This window comes from Anabrus simplex, chromosome 6 (genome assembly GCF_040414725.1).
Source record: "Anabrus simplex isolate iqAnaSimp1 chromosome 6, ASM4041472v1, whole genome shotgun sequence".
Classification (NCBI taxonomy): Eukaryota; Metazoa; Arthropoda; class Insecta; order Orthoptera; family Tettigoniidae; genus Anabrus; species Anabrus simplex.
Window position 1 is genome coordinate 349,315,194 of NC_090270.1, and position 17,743 is coordinate 349,332,936.

The window sequence follows — 17,743 nt, forward strand, 5'->3', positions numbered from 1 at the left end:
TCTACTGAATCTCTGAATTCTCTACTAAAGAGGTTTGTCTTCTCAGTATCTGTTAAATAGTGTTCACCCCCTTCTCCCACCATTGTAGGAATTTGGATTCATTTTCCTTTTTGATTCCTGATATATGAATACAGCTTTTTCCATTTCCCTTTGTGGTCATTACCCTCTTGAAGTATGCCATTCATATAATTCTCTTTTGCTTCCTTTTTCACTCTATTCAGTTTCATCATTAGCTGTTTTCTAGTTTTTCTACTCTCCCTACCCTCTTTGATTTTCCTGTTTACTATTCTACATTTTCTTATTCATTTTATTATTTCCCTTGTATAATAAACAGGGTCTGAGGTCACTTTACCCTTCTTGACAGGTACAAATCTCTTCTCTCCTTCCCAAACGATTCCTTTAAATTTAGCCCTATCCACATTACTCCCTTCACGTATCCAACAACTGAATTGTGATTTAAGGCAAGTCCCAAATTCATCGTTAGTTTTTTTTTTGTACACTTTCTTGTCTTGTGTGACCCTCTTATTAAGTATTTTTGGTACGAGTCCTACATCCATTATTACAGCCTTATGGTCTCCTATTCCTTCAATTACCTCAGTTTTATCAACAATTTCCCATTGTTTAACCAAGAATACATCTAGTAAGTTATTGAGACAAGTCGGTTCTTATTATATTATTATTATATTATTATATTTGCCTTTATTTGTAGTGGCGAAGTTAGGACTCATGGTCCTCTCTTACACTTAACCACACTTCATTAACATAGTACATCTGAGAGCAATATTCATAATCTTATCTTAAAACTACCATTACAAACTAGAAACAAAATATGAAACATAATAACATAAACTCTATAAATATTCTTAGTCATGTCTTAAACTATCGTTACAAATTAAAAGTTGATTGACACTAAATACCCTAAGCACAGTAAACGTACATTCATACACACATTCACTCTGCCAGATTCATTCAGCCTGGCGGCACATATCGAGGAGATGCTCACGGCAAGACAACTTGAAGGAATTTAAGGATTGTATGGCTCTAATGTTGTGGGGGAGAGAATTCCATATTCTAGCTCCATTTGCAACAAAGGAACGGCTGAATGCTGCTGACCTGCTGAGAGGGATAGCAAGTGTACTGCAAGTGTAGTGCAAGTGTTCTTGTACTACTTGTATAAATCCTCCCTCCCAAATTAACTTATTTGCCAGTTTCTGTTCATGGGCTTCACTTGCAGCTCCATTCCATTCAACTTCAGGCAAATTTAGATCTCCCCCAATTATTACCATATCATTATTGTTTTTATGAGTATAATCTATTATTTTCTTAAAGATTTCCATGTCTCTTTCCTCTCTTCCAGGCCTGTATGTTCCTATAATTCCCACCTCCTTCATATTATCACAAACTAATTTTATCCCTAATATTTCATCTGTTTCATCGGTAAACCATTCATGTGAACAATAAGTTTCCTTCACCAGAATAAACACCCCCCCTCCCTTTTTTATCTCCTCGGTCTCTACGATAGACTGTGTACCCTTCTGGAAATACTCCTCTATTACCCACCCCTTCTCTCAACCACGATTCCACTCCTATCACCACATCTGTCTCATAAGATTCCATCAATGTACCCAATTTTAATTGTTTATTTACTACACTCTGACAGTTTACCAAGAGCAATCTCAGACCACCTTCCTCCCTAAAACTTGACTGTTGCAATTGGGTAACTTGAAATTCCTTACTTTCCTGAGTTTAATTTTCTATTTGGTTGAGACAACTTGAAGTACAGGTGGCTCATTCTACTAGTTTTCCTGGTCAGTATAATAACGCAAGGGAGTTGCCTGTTTTACAGTACTTATCTTAAGATTAACAAAATCTAGAATAATATTTGCTATCTTTCGTTTACCTGAATTGTTTAGATGGAGGCCATGTTTTGTATAACAGTATCTCTCAAAACTGTTGCATTCAATAACCTGAGTATTCCGAAAATGTTTACAAATTTTAACAATATCTGTATTGAACTTGACCACTTCAATGTTCACACACGAGTCTCTAATCAAATCATGCCTGTGGGGCACGTTCACTACAAAGACGTTAGTGTGGGTCATCTTCCCTACTGTATATTTAAGTTGTGATCATATATTCTTGGCATCGTCGTGAGCTACGTCGTTCGTCCCACCGATGATAAGCACTGCATCACCGCTCCCAAAGTTCCTAGTTGCTTCTTCTATGTTTCCCCTTCCTTGGCTATCATCAAACACAGCTACCTTTGCTGATTTAGGCCTAAGTAGGTCTTGAATCTGAAATCTAGGCCTAAATTTTAACCTCGGCACTGCAACGGCAGCAGATCGCGATGATTTGGTTTCACACGCGCGATCACTTTGTTCCAGAATTAAATTATTTAGGGCAGAAAACCTATTTCTGATGTTTATTTCCGGAAATTCAGCTGTAGATTTCTTCTTAGTCGGCCATCCATGAACTACTTGACACCACGTGCTTGAGTTTGTTACTGGTACTGGTATATCACTCGAAGAATGGTCAGTCCCAAATTTTATCGATCGCAGTCTTTCTTTTAATTCTTGATTTTCAACTTTAAGAGCCTCATTGTCCTTTTGTAGAATGTTTATAATTTCTAATGCACTTTTGTATTCCTCATCGATTGTTTTCAGTGCTTCATCGTCAACGCCGTCGCCAACTACAACATTCCGAACACACTGCTCATTAGTTTTTACGTCTCTAGGGCAATTTCCACACTTATAATGCCACCATCGATCACATGAATCACAGAACATTCCAGTTTTCACTAATCTTCGACATTTTCCGCACTTTTCATCACATTTTACGGTTAATTTACTCGGAGGATAAAACCAAATAGAGTAGAGACAATACACAACACTTACAGATTTAGCCATGTTAAAATGGGAGACAATTCGATCATGGCGCTCCTAGTGACTTGACCTGAAAACATCGTGCTAAATTCAAATATCAATGGAAATGTATATACGGAAATGTATATACGGAAATGGATAAATAAATTATGTCTAGAAAGAAAGTGTTATTGAGATATCAACTTCGAACTTGCTAAAGCAATTCTGGATAATTGAATGAAGAATTATTTAAAAGGTTATTATTAACAACTGAAATTAGACATATAAACAAGAAGTGAAATGGACTGCTGTGAAATGGCTTGATCTTTCATTATGCATTACTTTTTTTAGCTTTAGCATTCCTGCCTGAACTCTTACGGTTGGATTTGTCTTTTTTCTTATTTAAAAACATTGTATCATCACATTAAGACACTTGTCAATAAAAATATCGGCACATTCCTTACACATATGATGCAATGAATTAAGATTTAATAATAATAATAATAATGTTATTTGTTTTACGTCCCACTAACTACTCTTTTACGGTTTTCGGAGACGCCGAGGTGCCGGAATTTAGTCCCGCAGGAGTTCTTTTACATGCCAATAAATCTACCAACATGAGGCTGACGTATTTGAGCACCTTCAAATACCACCGGACTGAGCCAGGATCGAACCTGCCAAGTTGGGGTCAGAAGGTCAGCACCTTAACCGCCTGAGCCACTCAGCCTGGCGAATTAACATTTAATAGCTGGACAATTTTCCTCTTAACATGAAGCCTACTAACAGAAAGATATTCTATAAAATCCCGGCTTTAATCTGAGAACAAGGGATAAATGAAAGAAAAGTATGAAAATGCTGTCGATAGTGATGCTTTGAGGAATATTTACGTACAATTAGTGTAAGAATGTAACATACCATTGGCTGTATAGTCAAGGATTTTTAAAGTCGCTGGCCTGGAAATGATCTGAACAGATCTTATAATTCTTATACAAGCATAACGTCCCTTCTTCCTTGTACACCTTATCCAAATCACTTCTGTGACGTTTCAAAACCCACAGATCACACCTACAACACCACATCGGTACTGAAGGTTAACTGTTGCACTATACAATCAAATATGCGTATTACATTTTAAGCCAGTTAAAACATGGGTCGAGCAGGTCAGAAGATTATGAAGTACTGTAAAAATCTCTGTCATTGGAAGAATATATATGCAAACACAATATTACTTACATTTTCTTGTCACGAGGGAACCTGAAGAACGACCGTGCATTCTTCTCTACTTCATAGTTACTGCAGCCAAACACAGCACATACCTTTCCCCTCATGTTGAGAGGAGATATCAAGGAATGATACACGCTACTATTTAATTATGTCAACTCACTGGAAACGCATAAATAACACCAAAAACTTCACACAAAAATACACGTGCTGTTATGACAGAATCAGTAGTTTTCAGGTCTACTCACTACAGAGAGCTCCAATAGCTGTCCCTCGATATCTCGCTGAGTGTCGCGTATTGTCTCTACTGTATTTGATAAAACACTATGTCGTCATTACCGGGCGCCATTTTGAAGAAGAAAAAAAGAAAGGCGAAGGCTTACTCAGTATTAATGGTATTGGTGCATGCTGTGTTTGATAACTCAAACTGAGAATATATACGTAAGAGTTTTCATGTTAAGGCCTGTGTTGACGAATATGACTTTATTTTTTAAAAAATTGCACATCACCACAACCTTGGCTACAGCTATACAAAGAACCTCCACAATCAACTATAGTGCTATTAAAACAATGTGCGTGTTCTGACAGTTCGCAGCACGTGGCGCCGAACAAAGGAGTGGGAGCACTGTGTTGCCACATGATCCAGCAGGAGTTACTACATCACAGTCAACAGCTCTCGTTCTGCGCTCGGCTCTGCGGAAAATAATATCCATTAACGGTGATCATGAAAGAGTTAGAAAAACGTTAAATATCGTTGCTATTATTCCAAGGTGGCTCAGCAGTAATTTTATCAGCTCAAATATCGTAAGACAAACTCTCATTCCCCTTCCTCATAGGCTTTAATGAGTCGGGTTTTGCCCGGTGTTGATAACCTGTCATGTGATGGTCCAATTACATCCATTCCCTCTCTTTTCCCTTCACCTTCTTCCCAAGGCTCCTTTTCTTTCTTTTCTTTTTCTTTCCCTATTCTAATTACTGTAGCTTGAGAAATTTTAAAGCTGCTGCTGTTCTTTCTACAACTTTGTTAACGTCTATCAGTGGGCCTCCATTTTTCCCTTTAGCCTCAAAATATTCCCGTAAGGCACATACCATATCGCGAGCTTGACCACGAATAGCGAAGCCATGCCTCCCCATTACGCTTGCCTTTTTTCTAGGTGAATGATTTCTAGGTCGCCCTCGTTGTCGTTTAGCGGCGCTCTGAACGGGTTGCAACATTTTGAGTTCAGTAAATGAGACGGTGTTAAAATTACACTATACTACACAATACTATAATTTACACTACACTAGAATGCCAGCCTCGAGAATGATACACTTATTAACACGAACACAATAGCACTATAATATTTAGTTGATTTAAAAAACACACTATACAGACAATGATATCTCTCAAAGTAGACATTGTTAGCCCAGCCACATGTGCTGCGCTATACTATATTGGCAACGTGGAACTCGGACCGACCGCCTCACGAAGCTTTCAGACAGCGGGGGTAGAAAAAGGGAGAGTGCATGCCGAGCTGGGATTGGCTGAAACGGGAGGCGTGTACTGGTTGCCATAGTAACTGCCACCTCCTACTACCACGCTGAGGGCTGTCAGAACAAGCACATTGTTTTAATAGCACTATAGTGCACATTTTATACTCTTATACGTTTATTCAGGAATAACAGTCTAGATGTTGAAGTGGTTGTCACTTAATTTTAATTTTAGTGAGCAGGATTTAAGCTAATAGTCTCGATCTAGGAAGCAAAGAATAACAGCCAAGAGGATTTGTCGTGCTGACCATGTCACCTTCGAGCTGAGCAGCGGTCGCTTGGTAGGCTAACGCACCATGGGGTTTTGTTTTACTGCTAATAACATTATTGACTATATACTTAATTTTTAGAATAATCAACCCCATTGACTGTACATATTCTCTTTCCTTATAGGAATATTTTATTTTTATTTGCTTTACGTCACATCGACACAGATAGGTTTTATGGCAACGACGGGATAGGAAAGGCCTAGGAATGGGAAGGAAGCGCCCGTGGGCTTAATTAAGGTACAGCCCCAGCATTTGCCTGGTGTGAAAATGGGAAACCACGGAAAACCACCTTCAGGGCTGCACAGTCACTTTTGACTTTGAACAATTCACCGCCTGCCTGATTGGGTATTTATCCCGTTAACCCATTCGTTACCTGAAGATGACCATCACACTGATCAAAACTAGTTCTAAGACGAAAAACATTTAAATGACATAATTTGACTTCAGAAATCTAATGAACTTTTATTTTTGTAAATAAAGTCATATCAAGAAAGCAAAGCGGTACTCTTGTACCGATACGGTACCTCGGTATGACTTCCTTTTATTTTTATTTTTAGACGTGCGTATTTCCGTGGTAAACGTACCCTCACAAGAGGAAATATGGAATATTGCTACACTGGGACAAAATGCTGGTAACGCATAAAGAGCTTAAAGATTTTTACTGAAACATGATTTATGAGAAGTGTATGCACAGGAAAACAAGCACGATAATCAAGTCCCAACTAACTCACTGTTTCTCTGAGTAAGTTAGTGCTGGAGAAAATGTGTCTTGGAGGAGCTCCTGCCTGGACGTGACAGACTCTACTCTTGATATCTTCGAATGAATACGGTACGAAAAGGAGCCTTTCCAGCACTAAAGTGGTGTCAGTGAGGTGCAGCAAAACTAACGCAGTATTCTGTAAGAAGGAAGTCAGCTCCCGGATCAAACTACCTTCAGTGTTTTACGTCCCGCTAACTACTTTTTGGAAATGTCGCCGAGCCGCAATTTTGTCCCGCAGGAGTTCTTTTACGTGCCAGTGAATGTACCGATACGAGGTTGAGCACCTTCAAATACCAGCAAACTGAGCCAGGATCGAACCTACCAAAAGGCCAGCTCCACTAATCTATCTTTATACTGGTCTGTTTTCAGGTCAACTTTGTAGCTGGGTTGACTAAGAATATCCGGATGATAATTTAGAAGTGACGGCCATGAAAGTAGCGAGAATCATCGCTCGTGCAAACAGGTGGGAACACTGGCAGGAGGGTACTTGGAACGGGTTTCACTCACCCCTGTCTAAAATCAGACTTGCCCTAATGACCTCATGAATGTAAGGCCTATCTGTAAGATGCCCAAAATAATGGGTGAAACATGTACCTGACCAAATAAGTCTACATAAAATCATGTAGATAATAACCACATTAAACGTGGAAAGTATTGAATAGGTGGTTTTTTATTAAATTATCCTTGATATCTATGACTCAATAGCTGCAGTCGGTTAAGTGCGGCCAGTATCCAGTATTCGGGAGATAGTCGGTTCGAACCCTACTGTCGCCAGCCCTGAAAGTGGTTTTCCGTGGTTTCCCATTTTCACACCAGGCAAATGCTGGGGTTGTGCCTTAATTAAGGCCGCGGCCGCTTCCTTCCCACTCCTAGCCCTTTCTTATCCCATCGTCGCCATAAGACATATCTGTCTCGGTGCGACGTAAAGCAACTAGCAAAAAAAAAAAAAAAAAAAAAAAATATGTAAATATGTAAATGTTACTAGATGTAATTTAATAATGTCAATTATTTAAGGAGATTGAGTTTTATTTATTTTAGGTTTTGTAAATATGCATATAAGAGGGTCTCTAGATTTAGTTTGAACTTGGTTATTATTTTAGGAAATTAGTGTTATTTACTTATGGTGTATTTGTTGTATATTATTATGTTTTACTGAATCCTCTTTAATTGGGCAAATAACCTGTTGATGATAAATAAATCTATTCTCTTCTATTTAATGAAACTGTACATATAAACTGGCTTCGGTGGTGGGGTCATGTGAGGTGAATGGAGGAGGACAGGTCAGGGAGAGCAATAATGGACTGCGTCATTGAGGGCAAGAGAAGTAGAGATACCAAGAAACGATATTTAAACTCAGTTTCTAACAATTTAAAGACAAGAGGTGGAGAAGTAGTTACAGACAGACAATTTCGACATGTGTAAATTCACAGATGTTTGCAGACTGAACACTCATAGGCACAACATTAATGAAGATGTAGCCTATGTACGTAGTCCAAGGACCAAAATATACATTTTTCTGGCTAAATGTATTACTGTGATTAATTAAATATAATTCAATTGGCTTATCGTACCTCACTGACAATAAAGAAGATCCTCCTTTTGACTTGAGAATGGCATCATGGTTTGTTTCATCTTTAGGGCACATTGTCCTGTTTTTCATAAATTTAGTACCGTATAGTAGTGACTGAATTCATGGCTTATGTAATTATATTAGTTTAAAACACGTCTTCTATTTCGATGTTGTGACAATATTTCTCATTTTAATGTGGTAAAACAAAAGTTGTCCGCTTCGCAAGTTAACCCAGATCAGAAAAGGACAGCAAGTGCCAAACTGCTTTATGTAAATATTGGTACCTAAGCTTCTGTGGGATAGAAACGCAAGAAGAGACACGAATAGTAGTCTACTGTGAGATACACGATGTTAGCCTACGTATCGGCGTGTTCCTGAAATACAGCAACAATTCTGAAAATTCAAAACACTGCCAACTTACCTTCGATACTCCTGTAAGCCACTACTGTGCCCAATGTTCCCTCCGTGTGTTCACACGACGTGAAGTGTGACTGGTCACAATGCTGCCAACCAAATATGTGTCAGGGTCTTTTGCTTTATCAGAGATTTTACGATGAATATAAAATGTTGCCCTCTTCACAAAAGTTTTTTAAATCACCACGCATTAATGACTTAGATATGTGGGCGGTACGAAAAGTGTATGTTTATAATTCAATTGGTGCGAAATGAATGCGTCCGCTGTCGAACTAGGCGTATTGTAAAGCCATTTATTTGTTAGTGAGAGAGAATTAATTAGCACCGGGTCGTATTTTTCGCACCCGAAGAACATGAAGATCGATTTAAACAGGAAATGCACCGGAACAAGCAACATTAACCCTGCATCTGTCTGTGGGAATCATCTGAATTGGTCATTTGACACAAACCTGAGAGGTATCAACATTTGTTTCTGGATGGAATTGTGATTTATCATTGGATATTTAGTCTTCAATCAGCCCGGCTCATTGGCTGTATGGTCAGTTCAGAGGTCCCGGGTTCGATTTCCAGCGTAGTCGGGGATTTTAATAGCGTCTGATTAATTCTTCTGACTCGGGGACTGCCTGTTTTTGTTTGTCCCACCACTCTCATTTTCATATACTACTAATCACCACAGAAATAAGCAACAGTGATTAATCCCTCCACATATGGTCGGCGTCACGAAGGGCATCCGGTCGTAAAACAGGGCCAATTCCATATGTGCGACACAGTTCGCACCCGCGATCCCACAACTGTGGGAAGAACAGGAAGAAGATTTTTATCAATCATGAATGAAAACCAGGATCTTAAAGGAGATAGGCCTAGATCAGAATAGACAGAATACTCCTGTTCCCCACATACATATGTTAACAGTTTGACACATTGGACCCACATGAATAGAGGGCCACCCATTACCGGAAGAACTATGATAAAAAGAAGTCAAATCACACTTGTTTGATGAACACTAAATTCATACAAATTATACCAACACGTACATTAAAAGGGTTAAAAGTTCACTTTACCCTTACTTTGTCATGCAGTCTCTGTTAGTTTGCTTCTCATGCAGAGATAACCACCATGTCATGTGCCTTTCTCATTCTTGATAACTTATGCCACTTTCAGTTACAGAATGTGTTTTGGTAGCAAAAGTGGGTCTAGACACTACTAAGTACCACAGAAACAAGCAAGGGTGATTAATCCCTCCACGTATGGTCTACATTGTAGCATTGCACCAACATGGTCACTACTTCTATGTGCCCGTAGTTATCAATTTATGTAAGTTCTAATATTTTATATCATAAAAGTATTTTAACTGGGTAAAATAGCGTTTCTTTATTCTCTTTATAGTACTATAGTAGCATTTGCAGAAACATAACGTGAGGTTTGCTCCGCTCTGATTTAAAAAGTCCGGTCCTGCAACAATCGAGCAAACGTCATCTGCCCTGACGGCACATACATGGCTAAAATTTTTAATATGTATACAACGATGAAAATGTCAATGACCCTATAAGGGTATTAATAATTAATGAACAAGGGGAGTGTGTATGTGAAGATCTTCAAAAGGCAGAAGTATTCAGTCAGCAGTATGTAAAGATTGTTGGTTTCAAGGACAATGTCGAGATAGAGGAGGAGACTAAGGCCAAAGAAGTAATAAAATTTACAAATGATAACAATGACATTTACAATGAGATACAAAAGTTGAAAACTAGAAAAGCGGCTGGAATTGATCAGATTTCTGGGGATATACAAAAGACAATGGGTTGGGATATAGTACCATATCTGAAGAACTTATTTGATTATTGTTTGGTCGAAGGAACTATACCAGAGGAATGGAGAGTTGCTATAGTAGCCCCTGTGTATAAAGGAAAGGGTGATAGACATAAAGCTGAAAATTACAGGCCAGTAAGTTTGACATGCATTGTAAGCTTTGGGAAGGCATTCTTTCTGATTATATTAGACATGTTTGTGAAATTAATAACTGGTTCGATAGAAGGCAATTCGGTTTTAGGAAAGATTATTCCACTGAAGCTCAACTTGTAGGATTCCAGCAAGATATAGCAGATATCTTGGATTCTGGAGGTCAAATGGACTGTATCGCGATTGACATGTCTAAAGCATTTGATAGGGTGGATCATGGGAGACTACTGGCAAAAATGAGTGCAATTGGACTAGACAAAAGAGTGACTGAATGGGTTGCTATATTTCTAGAAAATAGATCTCAGAGAGTTAGAGTAGGTGAAGTTTTGTCTGACCCTGTAATAGTTGAGAGGGGAGTTCCTCAGGGCAGTGTTATCGGACCTTTATGTTTTCTTATATATATAAATGATATGAGTAAAGGAGTGGAATCGGAGGTAAGGCTTTTTGCGGATGATGTTATTCTCTATAGAGTGATAAATAAGTTACAAGATTGTGAGCAACTGCAACATGACCTCGAAAATGTTGTGAGATGGACAGCAGGCAATGGTATGATGATAAACGGGGTTAAAAGTCAGATTGTGAGTTTCACAAATAGGAAAAGTCCTCTCAGTTTTAATTACTGCGTTGATGGGGTGAAAGTGTACTTCAAGCTGGCTCAGTCAACTAGAAAAAGAAACTCGGGATAGTAAGGAATTTCAAGTTACCCAATTGCAACAGTCAAGTTTTAGGGAGGAAGGGGGTCTGAGATTGCTCTTGGTAAACTGTAGTGTAGTAAATAAACAATTAAAATTCGGTACATTGATGGAATCTTATGAGACTGATGTGGTGATAGGAGTGGAATCGTGGTTGAAAGAAGGGGTGGGTAATACAGAAGTATTTCCAGAAGGGTAAACAGTCTATCGTAGAGACCGAGGAGATAAAAAGGGACGGGGGGTGTTTATTCTGGTGAAGGAAACTTACTATTCACATAAATGGTTTACCGATGAAAGGGATGAAATATTAGGGATAAAATTAGTTTGTGATAATTTGAAGGAGGTGGGAATTGTAGGAACATACAGGCCTGGAAGAGAGGAAAGAGACATGGAAATCTTTGAGAAAATAATAGATTATACTCATAAAAACAAAAATAATGATATGGTAATAATTGGGGGAGATCTAAATTTGCCTGAAGTTGAATGGAATGGAGCTGCAAGTGAAGCCCATGAACAGAAACTGGCAAATAAGTTAATTTGGGAGGGAGGATTTACACAAGTAGTACAAGAACTGACTTGTCTCAATAACAGGAAAATCAAAGAGGGTAGGAAGAATAGAGAAACTAGAAAACAGCTAATGAGGGAACTGAATAGAGTGAAAAAGGAAGCAAAAGAGAATTATATGAATGGCATACTTCCAGAGGGTAATGACCACAAAGGGAAATGGAAAAAGCTGTATTCATATATCAGGAATCAAAAAGGAAAAGGAATCCAAATTCCTACAATGGTGGGAGAAGGGGGTGAACACTATTTAACAGATACTGAGAAAGCAAACCTATTTAGTAGGGAATTTAGAGATTCAGTAGAAGATTGTCAGGAGTTGGAAACCGAAACAGAAGATAGAGAGGGAGAGACACAGAGGGAAACAAGAAGCTTCTCATTCACAAACGAAGATATTTTCAGAGAAATCCAACTGCTTCAGCAAGGAAAAGCAGCAGGAAGTGATCAAATTACTGGGGAGGTATTAAAGACAATGGGGTGGTACATAGTGCCTGTTTAAAATTTCTCTTTGACTATGTCATAAATAATAGTGTAATAGCAAAGGAATGGAAGGAATCTATAATAATACCAATTTATAAAGGAAAGGGTGATAAGAGGAAACCAGAGAACTACAGACCAATCAGCCTGACCAGTATAGTTGTAAAATACTGGAGAGATAATATCGAAGTACATCAGAGGGATATGTGATGATAAAAATTGGTTCATGAGGAGCCAGTATGGATTTAGAAAGAAATTTTCTTGTGAGGCACAACTGGTGGGATTTCAGCAGGACATATCAGATCAGTTGAATTCAGGAGGTCAGTTAGATTGCATAGCCATAGATCTTTCCAAAGCCTTTGATAGAGTGGAAAATGGAATATTATTAAAGAAATTGGAGGGAATAGGTTTGGACATAAGGGTTACACGTTGGATAAAAACATTTCTAAATTCAAGGGTTCAGAAAGTCAAAGTAAATAATGTATCTCAGGAAGAGAAAGTTTGGAAGGGAATTGCACAGGGTAGTATAATCGGTCCGTTACTTTTCTTAATATACGAAATGATTTAGGGAACAATATAACATCAAAAATAAGATTGTATGCAGATGACATAATTGTTTATAGGGAAATAATTAACATTGAGGATTGTTCAGAATTACAAAGGGACCTTGAAAGTATCCAACAATGGGTTGAAGAAAATAATATGAAGGTTAATGGAGGCAAATAACTGTTACAACTTTTACAAACAGGAGCTTTAAAACTGAATTTGAATATACTTTGGACGAGCTAGTTATCCCAAAAGATGGCAAGTGCAAATAATTAGGTGTGAGATTTGAAAGTAATTTGCACTGGAAGGGTCATATTGATGACATTGTTGGGAAAGCATACAGATCGTTACATGTCATAATGAGGCTACTTAAAGGATGCAACAAGGAATTAAAAGAAAAAAGTTACTTGAGTATGGTTCGTCCATTATTGGAATATGCAAACAGTGTTTGGGATCCTCACCAAGAATACCTAATAAAAGAAATAGATAGTGTGCAGAGGAAAGCAGCAAGATTTGTAACAGGGGATTTTAGGAGAAAGAGTATTGTATCAGAAATGTTAAAGGAACTTGGGTGGGAAACTTTAAGTAAGAGAAGGGAGAAAACTAGACTTATAGGTTTATATAGAGCCTAAATGGGAGAAGAAGCATGGGGTGATATCCGTGAGAGGCTTCAGTTGGAAAATAATTATATCGGCAGGACTGACCACAAATATAAAATTAGAAGGAATTTTAGCAGAAGCGATTGGGGTAAATTTTCATTCATTGGGAAGGGTGTGAAGGAGTGGTACAGTTTACCAGGGGTAGTGTTTGATCCTTTTCCAAAATCTGTACAGATATTCAAGAAGAGAATAAACAGCAACAGAGAAAATAAATGAAGTGTTAGAGGGCATTCGACCAGTGCAAGTTATTGTAAATTAAAAAAAAAAAATGTGTGTGAATAAATTAAATCCATCCCCTGGTCTAAGGAGTTTGGACAGCCAAAGTAGGGGACTGCCTGTAGGGGTGAAGTACAGTGGGGACTTCGAGGGCCCTGGGACCGCTACGGTAGCTGTGAAGGCCCTTCAGGAACTCTGAAAAGTGGTGGCGAAAGGTGCTCTGGGTAAGACGCAGCAGGTCGTTATGCTACTTAGGATCCAGAACGGGTAAAAAAAAAAAAAGTAAATAAATAAATGCAATGTAAATATTAATCTGATACCAGTTGTATAGTATCATTTGAAGTAATTCCACATACTGTATATCAGTTGACTATATTTGTAAGTAGTACAGGAGGTATTATAAGTAGAATTTTGTAAACAATATAAATTTATTAAGGATGAGCTGTGTGTTTAATAGAAAACATTGTTAGCGTAAATTGTATAATATTGTATTATAGGAAAATTTTCTTCTCTTGTTAATTTAATATTTAGTGCTTGACAATAATGTATTTTAGTGTACCATTTGCCACCGAGGTAGACACCTCATTTGCAAATGAAGAGATTTTGATTTGATTTGATTTGATTTGAAGTTCCTTTTGGGGATCATTGTAAGTATCTAGGTGTTAATATAAGAAAAGATCTTCATTGGGGTAATCACATAAATGGGATTGTAAATAAAGGGTACCAATCTCTGCACATGGTTATGAGGGTGTTTAGGGGTTGTAGTAAGGATGTAAAGGAGAGGGCATATAAGTCTCTGGTAAGACCCCAAATAGAGTATGGTTCCAGTGTGTGGGACCCTCACCAGGATTACCTGATTCAAGAACCTGAAAAAATCCAAAGAAAAGCAGCTCGATTTGTTCTGAGTGATTTCCGACAGAAGAGTAGCATTACAAAAATGTTGCAATGTTTGGGTTGGGAAGAATTGAGAGAAAGAAGAAGAGCTGCTCGACTAAGTGGTATGTTCCGAGCTGTCAGTGGAGAGATGGCGTGGAATGACATTAGTAGACGAATAATTTTGAATGGCGTTTATAAAAGTAGGAAAGATCACAATATGAAGATAAAGTTGAAATTCAAGAGGACAAACTGGGGCAAATATTCGTTTATAGGAAGGGGAGTTAGGGATTGGAATAACTTACCAAGGGAGATGTTCAATAAATTTCCAATTTCTTTGAAATCATTTCGGAAAAGGCTAGGAAAGCAACAGATAGGGAATCTGCCACCTGGGCGACTGCCCTAAATGCAGATCAGTATTGATTGATCAGAAATTCAAAGGATGTCAAATTGGACGTTAGGATGGTAGATTCCTAGTGGGAGACATGTAACATTTTATGAGTGGCTGACTCAGCTAATTGATCCATCCAGGCTGATGATACACGTAGTAAGAGTGTAAGGGATAGGAGGTGAGTGGACGCTATTCAAAAGTGTTTTTAAATATGTTCCATGTCTTACGTGTCAATGATGCTTACCGGAAGCTTTCACTGCTGGCATCTCTAGATAATATACATTTCCCAGGCTTGTGAGGAATTTTCTGGTCAAGTTTAGAGTTATATGTGATTCTGGTGTTTCAGAAAGGTGTGAATGACATTTTCAAGGACATTCTGTCTTCGAGGGTCTAAGCTGTCCAGTACAGGATGAGCCAGGTAAATACCAATCTTCATTTTTCACATTTCCTACAAAACTGACATTTTAAAAATGTAAGTATGATTTTTGCATGAGATAAAACAAAATGAGTCAATAAATGCAAAGTCAAAATTATCAACTTTGAGCGAATAATAGCACAGAATCATGATGGTTGGAGTTTCTTTTCCCTCAAAGCTTTTCCATTGTCATAAATCAACAACATTTCTATCAGGAATACTATGTGCTTCCTTGTGGCCAACTTCTTCTTCAAGTTCACTTGAGCCATTCGTCGTTATGAGGCTCTTAGGCAAACTAGGTCGTAGCAGTGGTTGGTAAGCAGACAGTTTTCTCCATTGTTTGGCTAAAGGTAGTATTGCGATTGTGGCCAGTGTAACAGCAGTAAATATGTTTGCTCTCCATGTTGATGGTCATTGCTTCGTTTCTTTCCACTCCGGGGTTTTGAGTGACTTTCAGCATGAATGAAGGTAGGGTTCTCGTTTGACAGTTACTAAATACAAACTTATATACATTTGTTTAATGGCATTGTGCCGTGCCTCTTTCATGTGATAATAATGAACAAAAATTCAACATTGCCTTTCAATAATCAATTAACTTGCCAGATTTTATGAAAATATTTCAGATTTCTTTTAACCCTTGTCTAGTCGCGCACGGAGGTAACCTCCGGGGTTGAAAATACGCGTCATTTTCGTCCCTTGAGATGTTGTTTTGGAATATTTGTTGGAGTATTCTTCGGTATAATTAAAAGGAAAACCTTTTAAGTGCTTGTAGGTTATTTTTACACAGTTTGTTTGATCTAAAAGCAGAATAATGTAGACCCTAACTATGTCGAATGATCTTATGATCTTAAATTCGTGAGACTCGCCATTACCTACGACGATCACATCACATGAAATATGAAATAATATTTTTCTAAAATAAGTTTAGAAAAACAAAACAACAAGGTCATCGACCTCCAAAATAAATAATTATGCACTAAAATATGAGGTAATTTACTTAATCACACACGGATGAAACATCCAGGTGATCTCACTAGTCACAACAGTGCTCCCACACTCGCACACAGGATGCACGATCACGCCGAAATGCTGACAGGACGAGTCCAAATGAACAAGGAGAAAGGTATAGGGATGGGGAGACCCACAGTTCAGCTGGGAAGTTCAGTACCGTGCAAAATGTAATCGGCCCGGAGGAAATCTCCGTGAGGGACTAATTAAAGGTTAAATGTGTATTGTATCACCAAAAATACATTTACGTAGAGTACTTTGAAAATCCGTAGTAATTAGTTTCATTTTAAAATGACTAAATGTTATCTTTAAATTTTAAAGTAAAATGCTACAGGGCCATTGGTTCATAATGCTCCTGAGCCAGTAAAGTTATGGACTTAAACTACAACACTACATTAAAAGGGACATGTTTCGCTTGGTTTCAAGCATCCTCAGCCTTTGTAATTTATCTGAATGGTAAGACCTGTCATTGTTAATTTGCTTATAACTAATTTGTACTTAATTATGATTCTAAAAACAAAGTGTTAAAACACATAAACATAGGCATTTGTAAACACAACGAACAGTTTAACAATTTAAATGACAGTGCTAAAATTGGGATATTCGTTAATTCTAGACGTCCAAAACACAGTAATATATTCACAATAACGAGATTTGGCTAAAATTCTCAAGTTCCTTGTTTTTAAAAAAAAACAACAGTTGTTAGTTGACTTATTGTATTAAAAGTCTGAGTCGTAAATTCCATTAAAACTCAAAAGTGTCTAAAGCTTAAAATATTAAATGCATTGGAAATATTCTGCTTCATGCGTTGATTTGAGGCATGCTTCTGTAATCTACTAGTTGTAGAAGGTGAAATGCAACTACAGTGGGACCTTGGATTACGAGCATAATTCGTTCCGGCAACATGCTTGTAATCCAAAGCGCTCGTATATCAAAGCAAGTTTTCTCATAAGAAACAATTGAAACGCAGATGATTCGTCCATAACACAAAACTATTTATTCTCATACCATTTCTATAACAAAATATAATATAAAACGAATTAAAGTGCACTTTACATTACCATAGAATCATTGTTGGTATGAGGGAGACGAGATGACATGAGGAGAGTTACTGACTCACTGGAATTGTTTTCATTCCATGCATCTTTAACGAGGAACCTGTCCGATGACTGTTGCTTTTGCCTCTTTTTGAGGTTTTCACAAAAATGTAACATTGTATTGTCATTGAACTGATTCATCGCTCGCACTGCTACAGCCTTATTCGGGTGGTGTTTCTCTACATAATTTTGCACTGTTTCTCACATTTTGCACTTCTCCTGATTCT

At 37.9% G+C, this 17,743-nt stretch overlaps 2 protein-coding genes across 8 annotated transcripts in view; one reads left to right on the forward strand and one right to left on the reverse strand.

Annotated features, from left to right (window-relative positions):
- The window catches only part of LOC136876022 (zinc finger protein 391), a 101,525-nt gene extending 92,807 nt beyond the window's left edge, over positions 1-8,718 (reverse strand). For 2 of the 4 annotated variants that reach the window (XM_067149631.2, XM_068228171.1), the window contains exon 1: positions 8,633-8,718. The gene's annotated coding sequence lies outside the window, so the exon portion shown is untranslated. Of the gene's footprint in view, positions 1-4,094; positions 4,383-8,632 lie in introns of those variants that run through there. The other 2 variants (XM_068228173.1, XM_068228172.1) reach the window with 2 other exon arrangements.
- A 268-nt stretch (positions 8,719-8,986) lies between these two features.
- Positions 8,987-17,743, forward strand: part of LOC136876021 (gastrula zinc finger protein XlCGF57.1) — a 101,784-nt gene continuing 93,027 nt past the window's right edge. For 2 of the 4 annotated variants that reach the window (XM_068228174.1, XM_068228176.1), the window contains exons 1-2: positions 8,987-9,081; positions 15,343-15,414. Coding sequence is in view for 2 of the 4 variants with exons in the window: in XM_068228176.1 (XP_068084277.1) it covers positions 15,406-15,414 (9 nt within the window). In the remaining 2 variants the exon portion in view is untranslated. Of the gene's footprint in view, positions 9,082-15,135; positions 15,175-15,342; positions 15,415-17,743 lie in introns of those variants that run through there. The other 2 variants (XM_068228175.1, XM_068228177.1) reach the window with 1 other exon arrangement.